The sequence below is a fragment of the Mercenaria mercenaria genome, chromosome 1, assembly GCF_021730395.1.
Source record: "Mercenaria mercenaria strain notata chromosome 1, MADL_Memer_1, whole genome shotgun sequence".
NCBI classification, from domain to species: Eukaryota; Metazoa; Mollusca; class Bivalvia; order Venerida; family Veneridae; genus Mercenaria; species Mercenaria mercenaria.
The window spans coordinates 62,283,090-62,308,863 of NC_069361.1; the positions used below are offsets into that span (position 1 = coordinate 62,283,090).

Here is a 25,774-nt window from a genome sequence, read left to right on the forward strand (position 1 = left end):
AAAGTTGTAGGGAATGTATTAATTATGTAGTGTTAGAAAGTCGTAGGGTATGTATTAATTATATATGTAGTGTTAGAAAGTTGTAGGGTATGTATTAATTATGTAATAATTGGCTGCGTTTTATGCTTCCAAACAAACTTCTTATTTTCATCAACTTCTACAACAGCAATTGAATTTTTGTGGCTTATAATGTTTAAAATTACTATAAATTACTCAGAACTTCGGAGTGTAATCAAAGTTAATTTAATAAGTAGTCGTGACTGGATTACTTTTTTTCTATTAAATATGACAAATAATGCAAGTGGCCTCATAGGATACAACAATTTTATTCTGAATGAATACAAACAAATATTTATTTTCAAACTCCAATGTTTCGTTATACATTCATTAGTTTTTTGTTGTTGTTTTTTTCCCCAAAAAAATCAATAATGAGCCTGCATCTTTCAAAAAGAAAATATTTTTCATGTAATTCTAAACAGACTTTTTACCAAAGAGGAAGAAGGCGGAACACGGTCCAAATCTCACATGGCCATAATCCCTGCTCAACTTGACAAACGCAAACAAAAGTCATCCTTTCGTTTCTGATTAACATAAACAGTTCAGTTATAAAAGAAATCTAGTTTTGTTAATAATTTTCGATAAGCTATTTTACAACGCAATAACAAATAGCAACTTAGTGAAGACTGCATTCTTGTATGGTATACTGAACAAAAAATATTCAAATTACTAATGTAATTCTTTTCTGATTGACTGTCTGATAAAATTTCTTAAATATTCTGATACATGAATTTCAAAGTTAATATTAGGCCTACTTCTATAAAGAAAGAACTTGCTTATACTATAAATTAGGATTGTAGGATTCTGGGTAAAATTACTTTATTAGATGTAATTATATTAAATGTAATCAGAAAATGATAATCATTACATGCTATTTTGGAACAAATATTGATAAAACTACAGTCTCATGTATAAACCGTATATATATCATGGTTACAGATTACTTCTGATAACGTGAAAAAGATAGTAATCAATTGCAGTCGATTATACTTATAGTTTATGATGATCACAACTCTGGTTCTCTGCTTAAAGCCACGTATAGTCGAGTTGTACATTATAGTTTTGACAAAGGTCATGATAAAACTTCCCGCATATTGATTTTTAAATAATTTTGAAACTCTTTAAATCCAAAGGTTTAATCTTTTAGAACTGGAAACAAAATAATTCTGTTGACACATTTTAAAGCACTAGCTCAAATCGCTAAAAACACGAAAACAGTTTTTTTCTTGCATGCCTGACGGGAGTTCCCGGTCTTTACACCCGGTGATGGAACATTTAACGAACTACATTTATGCAGTAAATTTGTTCAGAAATATTTCCGTTTTTTTTAACAAATTGGTTCAAAGTCAAACATCTCTGTTCCTTATAGTATATCCGTTACTTTTCAAAAAATGCATAACGTTACGGTCAACAAAATAGTCAAGAGGCGTATTTTCCGACCAGTATCAGCCAACAGTTATGCCTTCAAAGGGACTTTAACAAAGCTGTCATCCTTGCTGAGTCCTGGTGGCGCCATCTGAAAGGAAACTGGTGTCACAGCACTCAAAATAGGTCGGTCATTGGATTTCCTTTCATTTGAATGCTTTTTTGAATTACTACGGTCTTCGGGTAGCGTAGCGTCATCTTCTGGCAAATTAATGTTCATCTCGGGTTCTGGTTCCTTATCCTTTGGTTTGAATGTAATTTGCACAAAAGGGATACTTCTCGGGTTGTCAGCACTTCTTACATGTCGCTTATCTCCAGTTTCATCGAACACAAGCTGTTCTGGCGGACCTGACTCTACCAAGTCTCCAGCTTTCATTGTAGGAGTCATTACTTTTGGTTCCATATCTTCAGCAGTGTTTGGAGGAACAAACAAATTGATGTCGTTTAATAGCTGCTGAGCTCTACTCTGACATTTTGCAAGTTCCTCTTGAGAGAGCTTTGGTTTTTGCTTTCTGTTTAAATGAGGTACGTTGAGTTCTTTCATATGTTCATTATGTTTCTGCAAGTGTACAAGTAACTCTTTCGCTAACTGAGACTGACGAGAGGGCGTATTAGTATCTTGTAGATATTCTTTGATCATTTTTATTATCATATCATCATAGACATTTGACACTATATCGATTTTTGGTAAAGACAGCGGAACTCCAACTTTCTTGAGTCTTTTGGAGGACGACATGTTGTCTTCTGTCATATATTTCTGGCACATAGACTTTTTATCGAGTCTTTCAGACGGCAGTGTAATACTTCCCATTGTCACTGCTCTTGGTCCAAGGGGTGCTATTTTAAATCCAATATATTCTTTCATTTCATTATAACTAACAATCAAGCCAGTTCCTTTTACAACCGGCAAGGGATTAGCAAAGGAGACTCTTCGCTGCCTTTGTTCCGACTGTGGTTTGGGGTATGCAAACTCTTCAAACTTAGTTCCAAGTCCTAATGCACGTCGCTTCTGTTCCGGTGTTATGATTGGTAGTTCAAAATGCTGAAGTGAAAACGCGTGAGTTCCACGGTTTTTCCCTGTGTATAGCGGCCCTGATAAAAATGGTTTTCGGGGAACACTTTCATCTACATCTATGGCCGGCTGCTCGGTTTTATTTTCTCCCGATTGAGCAGTGAGTACTGTTGCCGGTGTACCTGGTGGAATTCTAGGAGGACTGAAGGATGTCCGCAAAATTTTAGAATTTGTTGTATGCTGAGATGATGTTTGATGTTCCGGACCTTCGAAAACAATCTGACTTACGGAAGGTTTGTTTGCACTGCGTGAATCGGATTTTGGGATGATGCTTGACTTCAGACCTAATTCTCTGGCAAGACCATTTCTTTTGACAAAAGGTTTTTGTCCTTCCTTTCTATCTCTTTTCAATCGATTTTCTTCTACAATTCTAAGTCTTCTTCTTTTGTCGGCACTTTTACTTACAACCTTTCCAGGAGTAATGTCTGCACTGTTATCGTCTGATACAACAAAATATGTGTAAGGCGAATTTTCCTCGGTTGATTTAACAGGTGTTACATCTGACACAGATCGCTCGAATTTAAACGCAGTAGCTGGCGTATCAACGTCTTTCTGTGAACGAGTCGGTTCACAGGTTAAATTTAGTTCTTCATTGCTGCGTTTCTGTTCTTTAAATCGTTCTCTTGACTTCTCAAGCTTTTCCTTTATTAGTTCCATTTTTTTATTAAGATTTCCTTTCTTTCGAACTTCTTTCATTGGTATTTTGTACTTTACAAAACCCTTCTCTTTCTTTGAAATTCTATGTCTTGTATTCAACTCGATATCAAGTCCCGATTTTCCTGATACACCAGAAGGAGGTGGAGTTGTCGGAATATTTTCTTTGATGTCACAGTCATTTTGTTCGATAAAATCTTTTATTTCTTTAGGATCCGTAACTTTCTCCGCTGTCAGAATAAAGTACGGTTTTATCCTGGAGCCCATTCTTTGAAGACATCTGAAATGTAAATTACATGCATTTATACTTTGTATTTGTAATTAACGTTCATCAAGAGGGTCCGACGAATCAGGAGGGAAGACAAACAGCATGCTAGACCTAATACTAGTAGGCTTTTAGAACTGCCTATTACGGAGTCTAACACCTGGTCTACCAGAGAAAAACGTAGTGCCGAACTGTAAAAGGGCAGAACACCAAATATGTGATTCTTCTAAAAATTGTCGGGTAGTAACCTATTTTTATAAAACCTACTATAATTTCACCAAACACAAATAAAATTTGCCATGACTAAGGATCTTACGAAATTGTAAATAACATTCCATAAAAGTCAGTATATGTATCTTGTGACGCCACAACAAGAGAAAAATGGTTTGTTTTCGCTAAAAGAAAAAAGGCAGAATATCTATGGCAGTTATTATTATTTAATGTTAAAAAACTTTCAAAGCATAATGTGAAATAATTTACAATTGTTGATATAAAATGCCGTGTTTGCCAAAATCACGTTTGTCGACGTCTGATCATTTCCACCAAGTTTGGCATAGAATGTATATAGAATGTATATATCACACTGAAGAATAATAAAGTGAGTGGAAATAAGTGTTAGATAAAGGTAACAAGAAATATCTTTAAAAATGATGGTCGGCGAATTGTAATAAGGAAAGAAGTTTATGAATTTTTCATCTAACATTCATCTTTCATCTAACATTTTTCAAATTGCAAAACTAAACACCGCACTTAAACAATTTAAATGGTTCTCTTTTAATTTTTCGCAAAGGTTTCGTAGGGTTGCAATTTTGTTTCGTTTATCCTTAGACGAATAATTACAGCAGTAGTTTGAAGATTCACGAAGCGGTACATGATAAGAGGTCATTAAACGTGTTTATATTTTTAGCTAAATTGGTCCCTATCCCCATTTGTAACAAAATAGCAGGAGACCTTACGATATTGTTACACATAGAGTTTGATAAAAATCCATTACATTTTAGTGGTTAATACGAAGAAAGGCATATCTGCTTTTAGCTATAGTGGTCCCTAATAGGGCCCAAGTTCCTATATAAGAATTTTTTCGGCGACACCGTCTAAATTCGTTTTCGTTACCTATGCGACGTGACTTCAGTTTGCAAATCAAACTACTTGATAACGCATTATAGATAATTTATCAAAATGGAAGATTTATGCAACACTCTGCCTGATTGGACGAGAGTGTCAATTTCTTTCACTCTGTTGATTGTGCTACGCTGAGTGAAATGTAGACAAAGCGTTTATTCTAAACGATGCTGTTCACAGTTTTAAAGCTAACTTTGGCTCAGTACATTTAGCAAGAATATTGATATATCTCAAAATGATAAGTAAGTTTAATAAATATGATAAAAACCTGTTTAAATACCAACATATATCAAATTAAAGAAAGAGCTGAATACGGTCTGCGTATCACATGAATAAGGGTGTGATAAGAGTCTTTTATGTAGAGAAGTGCTTTTTAAAAAAATTTCCTTGTTACAATTGTCGTCTGTATATGAAAAGGTTTCTTGCTTTTGTGACTTATTCAGATTGCATATTAAAATGAGTACTTGTTTGCTTTGATATATTTGTTATAAATTATTTAACTGATTTATTATATATGAATATTTTTCTTTAGTATGGTATGCAAATATTGAACTCAGCTGAAATCTGTTTCATTATGTATATGCTATATAATGACTGAATCTCTTTACTCTGGAATGAAGGTACGTTGCATACAGTTATCTATGTGATATGACTACGGTCAAACTTTGCTTATGAAACAGAAATATTGAAATAATTACAATTGTATATTTTGCTTGACCTTCACTTTTTATAGGTGTGACGTCATTGTCCAAAGATTCACGAATAGCGAATATGCATTTGTTAAAGCGGGATCAGTTGGCCTATTTTAGAAATAAATAAAAATAATAAATAAAAAAATCCTTTAATTGATTTTTTCTCATGTATTCTAATCAAACTTGATTTGTAGCATCTTTATTAGGCCCGCAGCCAACTTTGTTCAGCTGGGACATTTGACCCCTTTTAGGGGCTGCTAGAGCTAAAACTAGAAATGCCTTTATACAGCGTCTCATGAACAGCTTGGCGGATCTTTGTCATACTTGGTCTGGAGCATCATTATAAGGTCCTCTTCCAAATTTATTTATATAGGAACTTGGGCCCTATTAGGGACCACTATAGCTAAAAGTAGATATGCCTTTCTTCGCATTAACCACTAAAATGTAATGGATTTTTATCAAACTCGATGTGTAACAATATCGTAAGGTCTCCTGCTATTTTGTTACAAATGGGGACAGGGACCAATTTAGCTAAAAATATAAACACGTTTAATGACCTCTTCTCATGAACCGCTTCATGAATCTTCATCAAACTACTGCTGTAATTATTCGTCTAAGGATAAACGAAACAAATTGCAACCCTACGAAACCTTTGCGAAAAATTAAAAGAGAACCATTTAAATTGTTTAAGTGCGGTGTTTAGTTTTGCAATTTGAAAAATATTAGATGAAAGCTGAATGTTAGATAAAACAATTCAAAAACTTCTTTCCTTATTACAATTCGCCGACTATCATTTTTAAAGATATTTCTTGTTTATTTATTATTTTTATTTATTTCTAAAATAGGCCAACTGATCCCGCTTTAACAAATGCATATTCGCTATTCGTGAATCTTTGGACAATGACGTCACACCTATAAAAAAGTGAAGGTCAAGCAAAACATACAATTGTAATTATTTCAATATTTCTGTTTCATAAGCAAAGCTTGACCGTAGTCATATCACATAGATAAACTGTATGCAACGTACCTTCATTTCAGCGTAATGAGATTCAGCCATTATATAGCATATACATAATGAAACAGATTTCAACTGAGTTCAATATTTGCATACCATACTAAAGAAAAATATTCATATATAATAAATCAGTTAAATAATTTATAACAAATATATCAAAGCAAACAAGTACTCATTTTAATATGCAATCTGAATAAGTCACAAAAGCAAGAAACCTTTTCATATACAGACGACAAATGTAACAAGGAAAATCTTTTAAAAAGCACTTCTCTACATAAAAGACTCTTATCACACCCTTATTCATGTGATACGCAGACCGTATTCAGCTCTTTCTTTAATTTGATATATGTTGGTATTTGAACAGGTTTTTATCATATTTATCAAACTTACTTATCATTTTGAGATATATCAATATGCTTGCTAAATATACTGAGCCAAAGTTAGCTTTAAAACTGTGAACAGCGTCGTTTAGGATAAACGCTTGTCTACATTTCACTCAGCGTAGCACAATCAACAGAGTGAAAGAAATTGACTCTCTCGTCCAATCAGGCAGAGTGTTGCATAAATCTTCCATTTTGATAAATTATCTATAATGCCTTATCAAGAACTGAAGTCACGTGGCATAGGTAACGAAAACGAATTTAGACGGCGTCGCCGTAAAAAAAGCCCCATGAAGAATGCTGATTTTCTTCTTTATTTCAAAAGCGTTACTCTGCCGTCTGTAAAAACTTGGTAATTTATTAGGATATCTTTCATAATGAGAATTCGTTTGTACCACTTGTCACTTCCGCAGCACTCAGATTTTATCGATTTTTTAGAGAGAAAAATCGCTTAGAAGAGTCGCTTCTCTCAAAGCTCTTGACTAGACTTAACAAATCTTCTAATGCAACACAGTGTTTTAGTCAATATCTTAAATATTACACGATGCACATTGCTGAAATTTGGCAAACATTGAGACAATTATCTTGTGAATGTAATAAAACTAATGAAGTTTGTCTAAGACATCTTATTTGCATTTTCCTGTTTACGACCACAACTCATTTGTAAAGAGTCACAAAACACACATAATCTGATCTTATTCAATTTTAATACAGAAAAAAAAATCATAAAACGTACATTTACAACATTGTATTGTTGAAGTGAGAAATAAAATTAAACAATTTGAGCATATTTTTGTACACTTTTGTGTCCATTTAGTAAAGCTGATCTTCTTTAAGCTGTACACAGACACTTAAATAACTTATTTAAATGCAGTGGAGTTTTATAGCTATCTATACCATTTTGAGAAAGAAAGTACGCATCGGAGAAAAAACACAATGCTTAGATGTTACGAGGGCGGGTCAATGTATATCCAGCCTAGACCACTTCCGGTCTGATTTCAACGTCTTTAGGCTATGCATTCTTATATTTGAAGGAGTCTTTCTTGAGGCTATTGTATGAAGGAATAAATATTTTGTGCGGGGATATACTAAATATTCACCTACCCTCACTTTTTGAGAATTTAAAAGGGAAAGGTCTCACTTAAATGCTGCATTCCGTCAAGGAAATAGTATATGTCAACATCCTACCTATTTAAAAGTATATGTTGGTGCATTGTACGTCTTCTAAAGCATAACTGGTATTCTAAAATCATGAATGTCCCGAAGTAAGGGGAGATAATTCAAGCTCATGCATCTTTTGAAGTTGTATAAAATATACATGTATGTGAGTGCCATAAAAGGTAAAGTAAATGAAAATTATTTTTATGGCTCTTCAACACAATCCTTTGGCAATACACAGCAGGTATCTTCACAACTTTACATCATTTTGTTGAAAAAATAATTGCATCCAAAGATAGACGGCGTAATCCCGAAAATGGCGAACATTGGATTTTTCTATTCCCCACATTCAAACCTTAATAAAATACCCAATTCTTAACGAAACATCATGAAATTCAGTACATTTATGTAAAAAGGATATATTTTTATGTTTCATTTTGTATTTTGAAATTTTCTGTAATACTTTTATCCTGAAGCAGAATTTTTCGGCGAAAATGAGACTTGGGAGGGTGGGTGTATACAAGTGACCGTATTTCAAAGAAAACTGATTAATATTTATAAATTCTGTCGTAGAATGTTCCTGATCAACACTACTCTACGCATTGAAGCCATAATTACCAAAACATTTTGTTGTTAAGTAGCAGAGGTCGGTTACTTATTGACCCGCCCTCGTATATTCCGCGTTCTTAAATCCTAAAATATGCAGTTGAAATCTAAAATAAAGTTAAAATTTAATCGCTCTCCATCAAGTACGTCTGCTTATTTGATTTTAGCCAGGTCTCATAGTAAAAATTAAGAATTCATGGTGTGTTGTTTTTTCTATCATTTGATGATCTACATATCTTTAAACAGCACTCAAGAAAAACAAGCATAAACGCATGAATACTAAAGTTCGAAAAAAAGAACAAGGAAATGTTGATAGATTTTCTTAGAAAAATGACAATTATTCTCGCATTTGCAACTGGTTCTTGGAATATTTACTCACAGTTTACTCATCTAATGTAGAAATGGTATCTTTTAGCAAACATAAAATTACAGCCAACATCAATAAGTAACAATGGTGCCATAGTCACAAAGTACGTCCCCGAGGGCTTGTTAAGTTGTCATTCTTGTATCTGGCCTTTGACCTATAAGTGTGACCTTGACCTTAGAACTAGGGACCTGTTTCTTATGCATGACACTCCGTCTCATGATGGTGAACAATTGTGCCAAGTTACATTAAACTCCCTCCATGCATGAAGAAGAAATGCTCCGGACAAAGTCATTATTGAATTTGACATTTGACCTCTAAGTGTGACCTTTACCTTAGACCTAGGGAAAACCCTGGTTCTTGCGCACGACACTCCGTTTCATGGTGGTGAACACGTGTGCCAAGTAACATCAAAATCCCTCCATGCATAAAGACGAAATGATCCGGACAAAGTCATTCATGTATCTGACCTTTGGCCTCTAAGTGTAACCTTGACCTTAGACTTAGGGAAAAACCTGGTTCTTACGCGTGATACTACGTCTCATGGTGGTGAACATTTATGCCAAGTTACATCAAAATCCCTCCATGCATGAAGAAGAAATGCTCCGGACGAAGTCATTATTGTATCTGACCTTTGGCCTCTAAGTGTTACCTTGACCTTAGACCTAGGGGCCTGGTTTTTTGCGCCTGACACTCCGTCTCATGGTGGTGAACATTTGTGCCAAGTTACATCAAAATCCCTCCATGCATGAAGAAGAAATGCTCCGGACAAAGTCATTATTGAATTTGGCCTTTGACCACCAAGTGTGACCTTGACCTTAGACCTAGGGGCCTGGTTTTTTGCGCCTGACACCACGTCTCGTGGTGGTGAACATTTGTGCCAAGTTACATCAAAATCCCTCCATGCACGAAGAAGAAATGCTCCGGACGAAGTCATTATTGAATCTGACCTTTGACCTCTAAGTGTGACCTTTACCTTAGACCTAGGGAAAACCCTGGTTCTTGCCCATGACACACCGTCTCATGGTGGTGAACACTTGTGCCCAGTAACATCAAAATCCCTCCATGCATGAAGAAGAAATGCTCCGGACGAAGTCATTCTTGAATTTGACATTTGACCTCTAAATGTTATCTTGATCTTAGACCTAGGGACCTGGTTCTTGCGCCTGCCACTCCGTCTCATGGTGGTGGACATTTGTGCCAAGTAACATCAAAATCCCTCCATGCATGAAGAAGAAATGCTCCGAACAAAGTCATTATTGAATTTGGCCTTTGACCTCTAAGTGTGACCTTTACCTTCGACCTAGGGAAAAACCTGGTTCTTGCGCATAACACTCTGCCTCGTGGTGGTGAACATTTGTGCCTAGTTACATCAAAATCCCTCCATGCATGAAGAAGAAATGCTCCGGACGAAGTCATTATTGAATTTGACATTTGACCTTGAAGAGTGACCTTGACCTTAGACCTAAGGACCTGGTTCTTGCGCGTGACACTCCGTCTCATGATGGTGAACATTTGTGCCAAGTTAAATCAAAATCCCTCCATGCATGAAGAAGAAATGCTCCGGACAAAGTCATTATTGAATTTGGCCTTTGACCTCCAAGTGTGACCTTTACCTTAGACCTAGGGAAAAAAAAACTGGTTCTTGCGCATGGCACTCCGTCTCATGGTGGTGAACATTTGTGCCAAGTTTCATCAAAATCCCTCCATGCATGAAGAAGAAATGTTCCGGACAAAGTCATTCTTGTATCTGACCTTTGGCCTCTAAGTGTGACCTTGACCTTAGACTTAGGGATCTGGTTCTTATGCCTGACACTCCGTCTCATGGTGATGAACATTTGTGCCATGTTACATCAAAATCCCTCCATGCATGAAGAAGAATTGCTCCGGACAAAATCATTCTTGTATCTGACCTTTGGCCTCTACGTGCGACCTTGACCTTAGACCTAGGGACCTAGTTCTTGCGCATGACACTCCGTTTAATGGTGGTAAACATTTGTGCCAAGTTACATCAAAATCCCTTCATGCATGAAGAAGAAATGCTCCGGACAAAGTCATTCTTGACTTTGACCTTTGACCTCTAAGTTTGACCTTGACCTTAGACCTAGGGACCTGGTTCTTGCGCTTGACACTCCGTCTCATGGTGGTGAACATTTGTGCCAAGTTACATCAAAAGCTCTGTATGCAAGAAGAAGAAATGCTCCGGACAGAGTTTGTGGACAACGCCCGCCCGCCCGACAAGGGTGTTCCTATGATACGTCCCGTCTTTCAGACGGGCGTATAAAAGCTAGTAATCAGAAATGTCAACATTAAAACATGTACAATACAATGTAAAGTGGAAGGTTGTAAAAACATGCACAGTACACCTCAGAGTTGAAGGTAACAGAACATGCACATACACTTCGAAGCTGAAGGTAATAAACCGTGCACAGTACACCTCAAGGCTGAAGGTAATAGAACATGCACAGTACAACTCAAAGTTGAAGCTAATAGACCATGCACAGTACACCTTAAAGCTGTAGGTCATATAACAGTCACAGTACACCTCAACGTTCAAGGTCATAGAACATGCGCTGTACACCTCAAAGCTGAATGTAATAAAGCATGTAGGGTACACCTCAAAGTTGACGACAATAAAACATGCACCGTGCACTTACTAGTTGAAGGTAATAAAACATGCATAGTACAACTCAAAGTTGAAGTTTATAAAACATACACAGAACACCTCAGAGTTGAAGGCAACAGAGGATGCACAGTGCACTTCGAAGTTGAAGGTAATAGACCATGCACAGTACACATCAATGCTGAATGTAATAGACCATGCACAGTACACCTCAATGCTGAATGTAATAGACCATGCACAGTACACCTCCTCAATGCTGAATGTAATAGACCATGCACAGTACACCTCAATGCTGAATGTAATAGACCATGCACAGTACATCTCAATGCTGAAGGTAATATAACATGCACAGTACAACTCAATGCTGAAGGTAATATAACATGCACAGTACACCTCAATGCTGAAGGTAATATAACATGCACAGTACAACTCAAAGCTGAAGGTAATATAACATGCACAGTACAACTCAATGCTGAAGGTAATAGACCATGCACAGTACACCTCAATGCTGAAGGTAATATAACATGCACAGTACAACTCAATGCTGAAAGTAATAGAACATGCACAGTACAACTCAATGCTGAAAGTAATAGAACATGCACAGTACAACTCAACGTTGAAGCTGATAGACCATGCACAGTACACCTCAAAGCTGAAGGTAATAAAACAGGCATAGTACACCTCAGAGTTCAAGGTCATAGAACATACACTGTACACCTCAAAGATGAATGTAATAAAACACGTACAGTTCACCTCAAAGTTGAAGGTAATAAAGCATGTAAGGTACACCTCAAAGCTGGCAACAATAAAACATGCACCGGGCACTTACAAGTTGAAGGTAATAAAACATGCATAGTACAACTCAAAGTTGAAGGTAACAGACCATGCATAGTACACCTCAAAACTGGAGGTAATAAAACAGGTACAGCACCCTTCAAAATTTAAGGTCATAGAACATGTACTGTACACCTAAAGCTGAAGGTAATAAAACATGAGTACACATCAAAGCTGAAAGTAATAAAACATGCACTGTACACCTCAAAGTTGAAGGTGATAAAACATGCACTGTACACCTCAAAGCTGAAAGTAATAAAACATGCACTGTACACCTTGAAGTTGAAGGTAATAAAACATGCACTGTACACCTCAAAGTCAAAGGTAATAATTAAGCATGCACAGTATATCTCAAAGTTGACGGTAATCTTGAAGGTAATTAAACATGTTTAGTACGGTATTAAAGCATTCGTGATATAGATTAACTTTCACAACAATCTAGGACGTCTTATCTTTATTCATGTCGCTCTCACAACTCACCTGTCAACTGCAACAAGTGCATGCAGAACATGCAGTCCCCTACTGGAAGGTGACTTATTATCTCGGCTGCAGTGTAATCTAATGATCTGATATCTGTCAATGTATATACAATATTATGCTATATATATATATATATACACAATATGTTATAACGCTCATTCCAACACGACAAGATTTAATTTCCTATCAAACAAAGAAAACTGAACAATCAACATTCTGTGTTATTTTGCAACAATTCACTTTTTTTCTGTCACAATTATTATGTTAATTCTGAAAACACAACAGCATTTTTCAGTTTGGACCATATGAATTTTGAATATTTATAAAGTTTTTAAATAACCATGCATGGACAAAAAAAAGCTACAAACAGGACAAAAAAGATCAGTCTTGACTTTTGACCTCCAAGTATGACCTTGATATTTGGGCTAAGGGTCTGGATGTTATGCATGATACATCATCTTATTACGAGGAACATTTATATTAAAACCTCCTTGATGGGTAACATAGTTATGGACCAGACAGGAAGAAAACCCTAATGACAATTGAAATGTGACATTGACCTGTGAGCAAGAGGCCTGGTAATTGTCCATGGTAAGTCTTCTTAATCAAGGCATATTTGTGTCAATTAATATTAAAATTCCTTCATGGATGAAACAGTTATGGTCAAGTCAGGAAAGTATCGTATTGACCGTTGACCGCTGAGTGTGACCTTGACCTTTGAGCTAGAGGTTTAAGTTTTTTTCGTTGTGGGATACATTTGTTTGAAATAAATGCAAAGAGAAAATATCTCGTAATTATGAGAAAAGATCACGTAGTTACGTGAAAATGTAAATGACCCTGGCTGTTTTGGGGGCCAATAAGCAAAAATATTGAAGAAGTATGCAAGTTTTAGCCAGATTATATGATATATTGTACTGACTGCTTCTCCATTTATATATTTGTTGATACAAAAATGTATACATACTCAAGGACTTAAAAATCCTCCGCTATGCATTTGGAAAATTAAATCCTACAATATTTTCGTAATGTATTAAGTGGTATTTTTCTACGATAAACGAAGCGTGACTACCGCACATGAAGCTGATTTTCGGATACTTTTCATTAGTATCTGTAGGGATTTGGTTGTCGTCATCGGAAAAGAATATCGGATATCCATTGTTTAAGGCATTAAGAGATACATAATAAAATGTTACGTCGATTTTTCCGTTTCAAAATTCCAATGCAGTTGACCTTGATATAATTTAAAACGTTCATGTGGTAGTGTCAAATGAAGGGAACTCTTAGAGCTGCAGCCTGACCGGTATTACTTTGGAAATAACTGGATGGCATTTGATTATCTTGCTTTATAGAGTTTCAATAAAAGATTTAGAGAATAACCTACCTTTGAGAAGATAAAAGGTAAGGATGTATTTCCCGGAAGCACAGAGCATTCCAAACAAAGCTATAGAAGTCTAAAGGTCAATACTGGTTATAATGAATAGTCTTTAATTTAATTAAATTCGGGAAATTTTGGAAAAAAAGTTGTTCACAAGTTTGATATGGACCCCAAATGACGGTTAGAAATGCACTACTTCCAATACTGCACACGAACTTTAACAGTTAGAGTCCCAGAGATGGTGATCAAAAGACGACGGATTCGATAGGATATTATATTATTAAATATTGAAACCTTTCGCAATTATATGAGAAAACAATTAGCAAAAATAGGATAAGACATTCATATTATAGACAGAGGCATCGTGTCCCTTTAATTATCCTTAGAACAAGCAAATTTAATGAATTTATATCCCCCGCCGAATAGGCTGACTATCCTTTGAAAGATAGTTTAATTTCAAGATATACTTAATTTATGTATATAGAACTGTGCCATGGTTTGTTCCTATTTCTTACCAAATCAATGGGAAACACTGCCCTATAGTGATCTTTATTTGTATTAAGTTTGATGAAGATCCATCAATGGGTTAATCAACTTTATGGGAATTTAAGAATTTCAAAAAAATTAAAGAGCAGTTACTCTGCAGTAACTGAAGGGATCCTGATGAAAGATATGCCTGCACCACTGCCCTATAGTGATCTATAGTTGTTTTAAATTTCATGAAGATCCATCAGTGGATCCATTTGTTATGTTGGACTTTATGGATTGTAATACAGTAAGTGGTTACTGCAGTGATCCAGACGAAAGTATCTGTGCACAACCGCCCTATTGTGATTTACATTTGTGTAACGTTTCAGGAAGATACACTCAAAGTCCCTATTTTTTATCAAATCAACGGGAAAACCTCTGCTTTTACTGAATCAATAGGGATAATACTAAAAGTGAGCAAAGGTCATATGCTAATTTATAACTATGTGAGGTTTGGTGATTCTAGTTAAAAAAATTTTTTTTAATTATAAGCATTTTCAATTTGTTTACCAGATCAATGGAGAAAACTCTCCTTTTACTAAGTAAAGTGGGACAATACTATATATGAGCAAAGGTCATATGCTAATTAATAGTTATTTAAGGTTTGGTGATTCTAGCTGAAACATTTTGAATTATAAGAATTCCAAATCAAGGGAGGATCTCTGATTTTACTGGGTCAATGGGGATTGTGCTATATGTAGGCAAACGCCATATGCTCATTAATAATTGAGGTTTGATGATTCTATCTAAAATGCCTTTTGAATTATAAGAATTCTAAATTTTGGACGGACAGAAATGCGCACGCACGGACGAACAGCAGGAACAATATCCCCCGCCGGATAACATGATTAATGATTAAGTCTGATTACTGAGAAATATTAATCGATTATTAATCATCATAGTTACTTTGCATTATCGAAGTTTTATGTTCAAGTTTTAACGAAAAATCTGACAGGCCCATGTGACTGGACATAATATGATCACTTGCACATGATTATAATATTTGAGAGTGCCATAGGACTTGAAGTAATTACAATATAAATGATTTCTTCCGTTACAGCTATGATAAGGTGGACAAACATGAGTACATGCATGGCAGTTTCAAGAAAAATACCCACGTAATGCGATGATAAATAAAACTGTTTACCTTAGCTCTTTTTTTACTGTCCATTTTATACACAAACACAAATATATGTTTAGTTGTATTTCACATTTACAAGTCCTTGAAATAACGAGCCAATTGTTTAAACTGTTGATTTAATATAATGAATAATCAGTTGAAATCAGCAAGTGGATTTTTCATGACTTTGTCATTGTTATCTTAAGTTCGAACTGGCATTTATCCAGTCTTGAAATAAAAGCTGTCTTATACATGGGATTATTAATTAATGTCATGTGCATATCAATGCAAGATCTTTGAAAAAGAAGAAAATGTAAAACCTTAGTCCAGATTTGCCATTAGATCACACGTTAAAGCGTTATTCAACATCTCCACCCACCTAATTTTTTCCCCGATTGATGTATGCCTATATTTACACCATAACTTAAAAACATTATACTTGAAATAACATGCATGCATTTATAAGACACTATTGTTTTATTTATTTGATATGTTCAGATAAACGATTTACATGCACTGCTCAAGTTTCTTTATATAATCAATCATGTTTTATCGCTATTTATTGTGTAACGCTGTTAAAATCTTTGATTTTTTCGTTAACAGTAGACAAGAATCAGCACTTACACATGGGAAAAGTCTAAGATATCTTAAAGCTATGGATTAAGTGAAAGCTTTTAGGACCCTGAGTCCTGTGGTGGCATATTTCTGCCTTAAAACAAATCATGGCCCCAAAATGCCCAGCTTTACCACCAGTTAAGCTATATTTTCCTTCGATCGAGTTCATATACGTAAGTGGTTAACGCGAAAAGCATCATGTTAGCATTTAACATAACTAGCTGTAGTTAAGACTGTGTTGGTTTAAATACTCTGGACATACTCGCTTTTTATACCTATTCCCTTTCTTTTTTCCCCAGAAGATAAGTTGTAGGTCCCAATCACAAACCCTTTCTATTTTTCCTAAAATTTATTTCAAAAATAGTACGCTGCTTAATATTTTCTATATTTAGCTCTGGCGGTCCCTAAAGTCAGTCAAACAAAACCGTTTGAAAACGAAAACTGACACGTTCATATACGATGTTACAGACCAAGTTGAATCAATGTATTTGTAAGAGGACCTTATGATACTAAAGACCAAATATTTATGAAGATCCACCCAGCGGCCATTTAAAGGTATTTCTAGTTTAGATCTAACGGCCCTTATAAGGGAGCCGAGTGTCCCCATTTAAATAAATTGGTAGGCGACCCTAAAATGGTGTTACAGACCAAATTTGATGAAGATCCATGAAGTGGTTCATGAAAAGAATTCCTTGATTTTTTTGCTATTTTTAGCTACAGCGGCTTCAAAAAGGGTCATGGTCAGCAATTTGAATTAACTTGATAGAGGTCCATGCCAGGATACTACTGACCAAATGTGGTGCTATTCTGACCGGTAATTTTAGAGGAGACGGACGACGGACCATCTTATACTAATAGGTCACACTAAATAAAGCCTAGGTTTTTTAAAAAAAACAGCTCTCAGTTCTCTTACGGAGACTCTGCACATTCTTGGTCAGTGCCTCTAATCAGAAGCATCCGATGGCTCAATAACTGACCTTGACCATATTTCATATTTTTGTAGTACGGTCATAGAAGATCTCAACGTACTTAATAATTTCTTATCATGGGAAACGTGCATTTCACCACCAGGTACGTAAAATCCGCGGTAACTTCAGCAAAATTTGTTGCATGGAACCATTCTTACATCAAAAAAGTGTAAGAAACAAGACGCCTTGAAAACTAGACTTTTCAAGAACGCAGGTCTCGTCCTCTTGAAAAAAAAAACAACAACAGACATTTATCGAGAAATTAACAAAAGTATATACATAATTATGAACGAAGTTTTTTTTATGTTATGAATTGATAAAATCCAGACATATCTCTCTACAAAGACATGTATACAAAATCAAGGGCCATAACCAATGGTTGTTAGCGAACAAGATGGATGCAGCTAAAACAAAACTGACAAAATGACAGGGACCGGATCGAAATACATCACTTGAGCTTGTTTTACCATCAAGTAAGTTGGTTTCTATGATATTAAGAATATTGAATGCAATAGTTTGAAGTCAAATTTACGCTCATGTATGGTGTATCACAAAACAGTGATACCTATATATTGGTGCAATTTCTAGCCAGTTTTTCTAGGTGGTCTTGTCGGAGACCCCTAAAGCAACACAAATGAAGTTTACTTAAAAATTTTTTACCAGGTTAAACTTGTTAAGCAATATTTTGTAGTAAACGTCTACTTCTAGGCAGTTTTACTTAATTTGTTACACTTCCGTCTTCTTTGCTGTTACTTTAACTGAATAATTTTAGCTCTTTACATTCAATCATATTTTAGTTACGATTGGTTCTTTTTTATTGCGTACAATCAATTTTAACACAATCTATCGTACATTGCTGGTTCAACATTTTCGATTGACTAAATGACATCTTACTAAATCCTCTTTTGATAGTGCTTAGGCCCTTAGAAACAAGAGCAAACACCATCTTCTGACAACTGATGTCTTTGAAAATATGTATAGAAATTGTGTCTTCTTTTTTAACTGTCTTTCAGAACTTCCAGTCAATGAACAAAAGAGTTGTCCGTAAGTATTCGAAAGAAATTATCACAGTGATACTGTGTCACCTCAGCTGTGTTCATAGTGACCGACATACTGATGTATCTCGTGTAAAAAAAATACGTAAATACAACGTCATGGTAACTAGACACTACGGTCGCTCTTTCAAATAAAAAAGATGCAATGAGTAAATCACATACCTACATACTCTATTCCATTAGAACACATCTAAATCTCTGTAATAATGGTGTATTGGTTACAAACAACCGATATGCATTTAAATCTCGGCTTAGGTAATAAATCTTTACTAAGGATTAATCTATTGATAACCAGATAATCAGAGAAATAAAAGTAATTCTAAATAGCGTAATAACAAAAAAGGTTTATGCCAAAGATAAAAATAAGAGCATTGCTGCTACAGATCGGCTTAAATGAGAGATTAAATTAAGCAGATATTGAAGTAAAACTCGGACATATACCTGACTTATCTACCGTTTAAATGACCAGTAAAGAGCAATAATTGTGCTATGTTTCATTCTAATTAAGGGAGTTTCTATTTCAGACACGGTGTTGTCATTAGAATGATGTTTCATTCTGACGCATACTATGTTTCTTTAGGCCGCGTTGTTAGTTTCGTTTGCACGCGCCAGGACGACACAACGATATGTGCTGCATAAGCTGCGTGCATGCCAACACGACATAACGAAATGTCCTAAATCAGCTATCATATATAAACGAGCTATAAAGCTAAAAAAAAAATCAAAAAAATCTGCCAGACATGTTTCAAGAATAACACCCGGGCTTTAAATTGACCCAATTTTATAAAACAGTACAAAAATATAATATTTGGATTGCATCCAGGCACCGACCTGGATTTGAAAAATTCTCTAAAAAATCATATTTCGCTGGGCCTACGGCTGGAAACGGCTGTAACCACGAAGCGTAGAACAGATCGTCGACAATTCCAAGAAAGAAGATCGGAGAAAATTTGGAAATAAATAATTTTTCAATTAAGCCATAATTATAACTGAGACTTTGATATTTGTCTTCGACTCATGATTGCTGTCCTCTTGATATCTAACTTATTCTATTGGCCCAGCTGATGTTTTAATGTTCAATGATTGTGCTGGAACTTGGCAGTGTTTAAGATTCTAAACAGATTCTTTAGGCAAAAGACGGTTAGGATTCGAGATTAAAGCTTTAAGATTATAGACATTTGGTTTGAGACATGAGTCTAGGTGGTCTGCGGAAAGGTTTATAGTATCTCAAATATGCTTGCCACGTATGTCCATATTTGCATGGATCTCCGATCCATATATACTTATCCTAAGTCGAGTGATTCAGAAAAACTGGTTGAAACGCGTTCCCAGCAAAGAAAATTTAAGACGTTTTGAAAAATGTGTTTGGTTATCTTATGGTTGCAACCTTTGTGACCTGAAAAAAAGCGTGTTTTGGTGTCGTTTAATCTACCAAGTAAAGACGTATATGATCAAATTCAAGTTTTAGTAATAAGCAGCAATGACATTTACAACATGAAATTGTTAGAAAAAAATGATATTGGGGACATGTTAGATCGAAAGTTTGATCATTTCATTACTGCATAATAGATAGCATTTTATTGTAGTTTTGATATATATACAATTTATTTACCAGCATTCTAAGTCATGAAAATGAACTTTAGAAAATTTGTAAATTACATTTGTTTGCACTTCAAAAACTGTTCTTAAGTATTATTAAAATTGGGTTGATGTGTTTTTTTTTTTTCTGAATTTGTATAATTACTTTAAAAATGTTCATACATTTTAAAGTGTTAAGGAGAGCAATGTCATTATGATTAGCTTTTTTTTAAATCTGCATTATCCTTAAAAAACATCTCATATTTACAAAGTCAAAAAGGATATCTTAAATAGAGAAAGTATATATACAATATCTTCAATACTTCTATTTATTGTCTTGTTAATGATTTATCAAATTTATCAAAAATGTTGTGTTTTTTGTTTTTTTGTTGTTTTTTTTTTTTGTGTGTGTGTGTGTGTGTTGTTTTTTTTTGCTTTGCGTTTACATTAAAATAAATATCAGTATATGTATTTTATATCTACTTCTTTGATGTAGCATAGGGAAAGACGATAACGATGAAACACACACATTTGATACATTTTCTGGTGATACCAGGACCAAAATTTCAGCCATGTTTATATAAACACAATATGGTCACAGATTTATGAAATAAAGATGAGCGAATACATGCTGATTGTACAAGTTATAGTAAAGCAGAAATCACTGCTTAAAATACTCGTTAGTTAAATTGATGGATTATATCTGACATTCACATTTCAAAATAATGATGTTTTATTTTTTATAAAGACAACATTAACTCACAATAAAACAGTCTTTAAAGACGTTATAAAGACGTCTCTACAAGACGTGAATGGACCTTAAATTCATATACAACCAAAAACAACACAGAAAGAATTAAGTCATGACAAGTCCGATGAAAAGCATACAAAAGCAATACCAAGATGATGTATAATATAATAAATTATAAAGAAGCATATGAATGAAGTCATCATTTGTTTTAAGCTATATTTTTTTCTGTCTATTCCTAAAGTTTTGAGCGAAAATGAATAGTTCGACAATTGGTGAGTACGAAACAAGTGTTTTACCAACCAGATTGGCAGGTAAAGAAATAACGGGAAGATCATTATAACGTCAAAGTTAAATTGATATAACGGATATGGTAAAGATTGCAGTGTTAGGAAGCGGTCTTTTGGGTACGAAAATAGCAGGTATATAATATTCACTATAGATTTGTCTCCCTACTGCAATATGTTTTCGCGACCCAAGATGTCAAATATGTTGTCGTTAGTTACAGACCTTGAAATGAGGTTGGGACACCTGCACTATATCGGTACCCACTTTCAGAGTTATGTATCATGCCTACAGACACAGGCACCAGTATTGGACCTGGGACAAAAATATGTTTGTTTTCATCCTAAATGAGTTAAAAATGAAAAATATGTAGTGAAATATGAGCCCCCTTCAAAATATACATATGTCTACAGTAGTGAAATATGAGCCCCCTTCAAAATATACATATGTCTACAGTAGACATATGTATATTTTGAAGGGGGCTCATATTTCACTACATATTTTTCATTTTTAACTCATTTAGGATGAAAACAAACATATTTTTGTCCCAGGTCCGATACTGGTGCCTGTGCCTACAGATGGAAATCCTGATGATGAAAGTTTCAAAGCCGCAGGCACAGGTCAAATAGTTTTGACAAAACGTTGACTTGTATGAAATCTGAACCAATTTCCAAGTCGAAAAAGGGCCATAACTCAGCCAAAATATTTGACAAAGTTCTGTACTCTTGCCTACAGATGGAAATCATGATCATTAACTTGAGTGATCAAAGTTCCAAAGCCACCTGTCAAATAGTTTTTACAAAACATGGACTTGTACAAAAAATTATACCAATTTCCAAGTCCAAGTGCATCTGTGCTCCAGAGTGGGCCCTTTACTTTATCCAGAAGAAGAAGAAGAAGTCCGAAAGGGCCATAATTCAGCCAAAATAGTTGACTAGAGTTATGTACTCTTGCCAACAGATAGGGACTGTTATATTAAACAAGTGATAAATTAAAGTTTCAAAGCGTGCTTAAGTAATTAGCAGTTTACACAAAATATGAACTGGTATGAAAAACATAACCAAGATTTGTAAGTTAAAAGATGCCATAATTCAGCCAAAATCCTTGATGGAGTTAAAACTGGACATGGTAATGGTACACAAGTGTTGAAAGTTTCAAAGCTTTATCTTAAAAGGTTTTGTCAAAATGTGGACTGGTATGAATAACTTAACCAAGGTTTGACGCCAACACCGATGCTGTGGTGAGTAGGATAGCTCTACTTATTCTCCAAATAGTTGAGCTAAAAAGAAATATCTTTGAACAACTTGCCTCATGAAGGGCTTGATGGATCTACATGAAACTTGGTCTGTAACATCTATTTAGGTCCTCTCACAAGTTTGTTCAAGTAGGGTTCTTGGTCCCAAAAATAGAAAAGCCTTTGACTGACTTCTTCTCTTGAACTGCATGGTAGATCTTCATGAAACCTAGTCTGTTGACAGTAAGATCGATAAATTTTATCCACAATCGACGATAAAATAAAGGCAGTGAAGGTTGATATAGATTTACAATTTGCTGCCCAAGATAAACGGATTGGTGACCTAGAACTTGAAATTGCACGAAAGTTTACAACAGGATAAATTGGTCAATAACTGTGACATTACAATTATCGCTACAAACATTACTGTATGCCGAGCAAAACAACCGTTAGATGATGCCAAGGATTTGATCTCACCTCTTGACACGGAAATTTTGTCTAAGGTGAAGATTACCGATGCAAATCGTTGTCCCAACAGGCATACAGGAAAATCACCGTTACTCAAAATTGCATTTGATAGCTGTGATCAGAAGAGCAAAGTGCTGCGTTCAAAAAAAGTATTAAAATCAAGCGCAGTGTACAAAAATGTGTATCTGTATGGCAGCAAGACACACACTGAGCGTATTCTTGAATTGAATGCAGAAACATTGTTGGTGGAGCTTCCTAATGGGAACCAGTTCCGCGTAATAGGTAACGGTCATATAGTGAAGAAGGATCCATCTCACCAAAATGGGACCCGAGGCAACCCTGATGGAAATTCTAGCAGGGGTGACCATTAATCCAACGCCCGGTTAAATGAAAAATTGCACTTTTTATGCTTTAAACATGGTCAGTGATGTTAGAAATCAACTTAGTGATGCTGTAAAGGCATAATTCCCTGATTTGTATTCATTTTTTGACACAAAATAATTTCAGAAAAGTCTCCCATAATAAAAAAAAGTTCCAAAAAAAAAATTTCCCGACCTACCTGCCCTAACTTTTTTGAGCATGTTACTGGAAACAAAGAATTTTTTTTGTAGGCTTAAATATAATCTCCAATCACTTATAGGTGAACACAGTAAATTACATGACCATTACATATTACGGTTTACCTATAGTTATAAAACTGTTATTTTAGATGAACCTCCCCAGGAACAGTAGATGAACCGCCCCAGGAAAGTTACACTTGCATTTTAATACAAAAGTTTATAAATTGAAGAGGATCCCAGATGACCTTTTGACGTCTGACTTAGCAAGAAAAGCATTTCTTGGCTTGATAAGGAATATAGAATTATGCAGAGAAATTCAGTGTAACATTGATAGCATTTAGGAGGAATTTTGTAAAACCTTGATAAAAGATATGAATGACCATATACCATCCTTTGATTGTTCTAAGAAAACACGCAGGAGGTATAAAACTTTCAAGCCTTACTGGGATGACGAAATAGAAAATCTTTGGCAAAATATGCACAAAACTGAGAAAGTTTATGTAAAATTTTATTGGGATTGACGAACACGTCTTCAATTATAAAATGAGTACATTCTTGCTAGAAATCTGTTTGAAAAATGTTTACAACGAGCAGAAAGAAATCATAAAAAGTCCCTTTCAATTGAAATTGAAAGTACTTGTACGGATGACCTAAGGGCATTCTGGGAGCATTTGAAAAACTTAGGCCTGAAACACAAAAGATCTATTCCATTTCTAACAACCGTAAATCAACTTTTTATCTTGTAAAATAACAAGTTCATTCAGTGTTTGCGTAAATTAGTCTTACCTCCTATCGGAAAAAAAGTTTACTGAATGGGCGGAGTTACCTGTAAAGACAAGGTCCAAAAATAGCTTCAGCATCGCCGTTCTATCGATTTAAGAAAAGGCGAAAGGGCAATTTGATCTGCAAACAGTAGAATCTCAGTCAGAATATTTGTCTGTATAAAATCTAGGTCAAATTCAAAAGTGGGATACCTTAGGTCAAAAACTATGTCACTAGCTCAAATCATTGAAAAATTTGGTTTATGATCTACCTGATTTACATAAAACATGGTCAAAATATCTGTCTCTATGAAATGTAGGCCTAATTTGGTACTAGGTTATCTTGGATAAGAACTAAGTCAGGTGAGCGATACAAGGTCTTCAGGACCCATTTGTTATTTCAACCAATCAAGAGTTCTCATTTCAAAAGCCAATTCAACAGGGCAGTACTGAAATCTTAAATTAATTCCCTAAAAATTAATAATTGAAAATATGAGTCCTTTCATTGACTGTAGTAACGATACTGTTTTACAGTGAGCTCTCGAAGAAACTTTTTTCCAAATCTTACTTTTTCATGAAATACTTTATATATGTTTTGTCTGTTTGTTACAGTTTTTTTTTTACTCCATTTATAGTTTATTTGTGCATATATATACACATTATATGTGCATGTGTATACATTTCCATGATGAATAATGCATGGGTGATTACTTTCTTTGAATGTTGAACTTTTATCCTTGATTTTTAAGAAAATTAAAAAAAATTTGTTTTCCTGGCATCCCAGCTAAATACAAGTTTTAACCCTTATCTTGTTGGACATGGTTGATTGAGCTGTTGCGACCAGTGCAGATCATGATCAGCCTGCACTGATCAAGATCTGCACTGTTTTCGATTCAGTCAGTAACTTTTTCGTAAGCACCCCTTTTAACAGTTAATGGTATTGTCCAAATTGAAAGATGGACAAGCTCATTATAGAAATCTAGCAGGGTGAAATATGGATTTCTACCTTCACTTTCAAAACTTTGAAAGCAAGGAGCAATGTACCCTTTTTATTGTAGAAATACACATGCCTGGATGCACCGAAATTACCCAGTAAAGATTTGCATACTCACTATTTTATCACAGGAATTAAATTTTAAGGAACTTTTGGATATCAGTTAGACCAATACACAATGCTTCAAATTAATAATCCTTAATACCCTCTGTATCAATTTCATTTTTGTGGTGTCAAACCTTTACAAGCTTAAAACAATGTCTAGCAGTTCTTGTTGTATTAGGTGGTTCGTGTTGTATTAGGTGGGCTTGAAAAACATGAAAAAAAGTAGTTTGCTTTATTTCTGAATTGTAACCTCAAGTTTGCAAACTTTAGAAACTTACAAACATTCTTATTTCAGGAGAATTTGCTTATCATGGACATAGAGTGAAAATCTATTCAAGTCATTTGGAATCCTTAAATACAGTCTTTCAACGAATGGAAGAAGATAAACAACAATTAAGACAAGATGGAATTCTGCTGAATAGAAATTTCATTGTAAGTACGTGTACTTAAACCTTTTTCCTTAAAATAGAAAGTCACAATTTTAAGAGAAAACAAAGATTCATTGTTATAAAGCAAAATGTTGAGACAAATCTCTAAACTCTTACATCAGATTGTTTCTGACTAAACTCTTACATCGGATTGTTTCTGACTAAACTCTTACATCGGATTGTTAGAGGTCACATTTTTCATGGG

General features: G+C 34.9%; 2 protein-coding genes across 3 annotated transcripts in view; one reads left to right on the forward strand and one right to left on the reverse strand.

Annotated features, from left to right (window-relative positions):
• Positions 1-310: 310 nt before the first annotated feature.
• LOC123545543 (uncharacterized) lies at positions 311-16,143 on the reverse strand. Of its 2 annotated transcripts, XM_045331874.2 has the most exons (3): positions 15,798-16,143; positions 12,748-12,840; positions 311-3,488 (listed from the first exon to the last, which is right to left on the reverse strand). In XM_045331874.2, exon 3 carries the CDS (start codon positions 3,473-3,475, stop codon positions 1,514-1,516), a length of 1,962 nt encoding a protein of 653 aa, XP_045187809.2. In that variant the 5' UTR covers positions 3,476-3,488; positions 12,748-12,840; positions 15,798-16,143; the 3' UTR covers positions 311-1,513. The 2 variants fall into 2 exon arrangements, with proteins under 2 accessions (XP_045187809.2, XP_045187808.2); XM_045331873.2 differs by lacking the exon at positions 12,748-12,840.
• Positions 16,144-21,020: 4,877 nt separating this feature from the next.
• Positions 21,021-25,774, forward strand: part of LOC123536187 (3-hydroxybutyryl-CoA dehydrogenase-like) — a 34,186-nt gene continuing 29,432 nt past the window's right edge. Inside the window, exons 1-2 of the mRNA XM_045319147.2 lie at positions 21,021-21,156; positions 25,437-25,573. Coding sequence (XP_045175082.2) covers positions 21,105-21,156; positions 25,437-25,573 — 189 coding nt within the window. The 5' untranslated portion in view covers positions 21,021-21,104. The remainder of the gene's footprint in view (positions 21,157-25,436; positions 25,574-25,774) is intronic.

Bases quoted from the DNA above. Each gene is read 5' to 3' on its own strand.
- LOC123545543 (XM_045331873.2), bottom strand. From the start codon at position 3,475: ATGGGCTCCAGGATAAAACCGTACTTTATTCTGACAGCGGAGAAAGTT.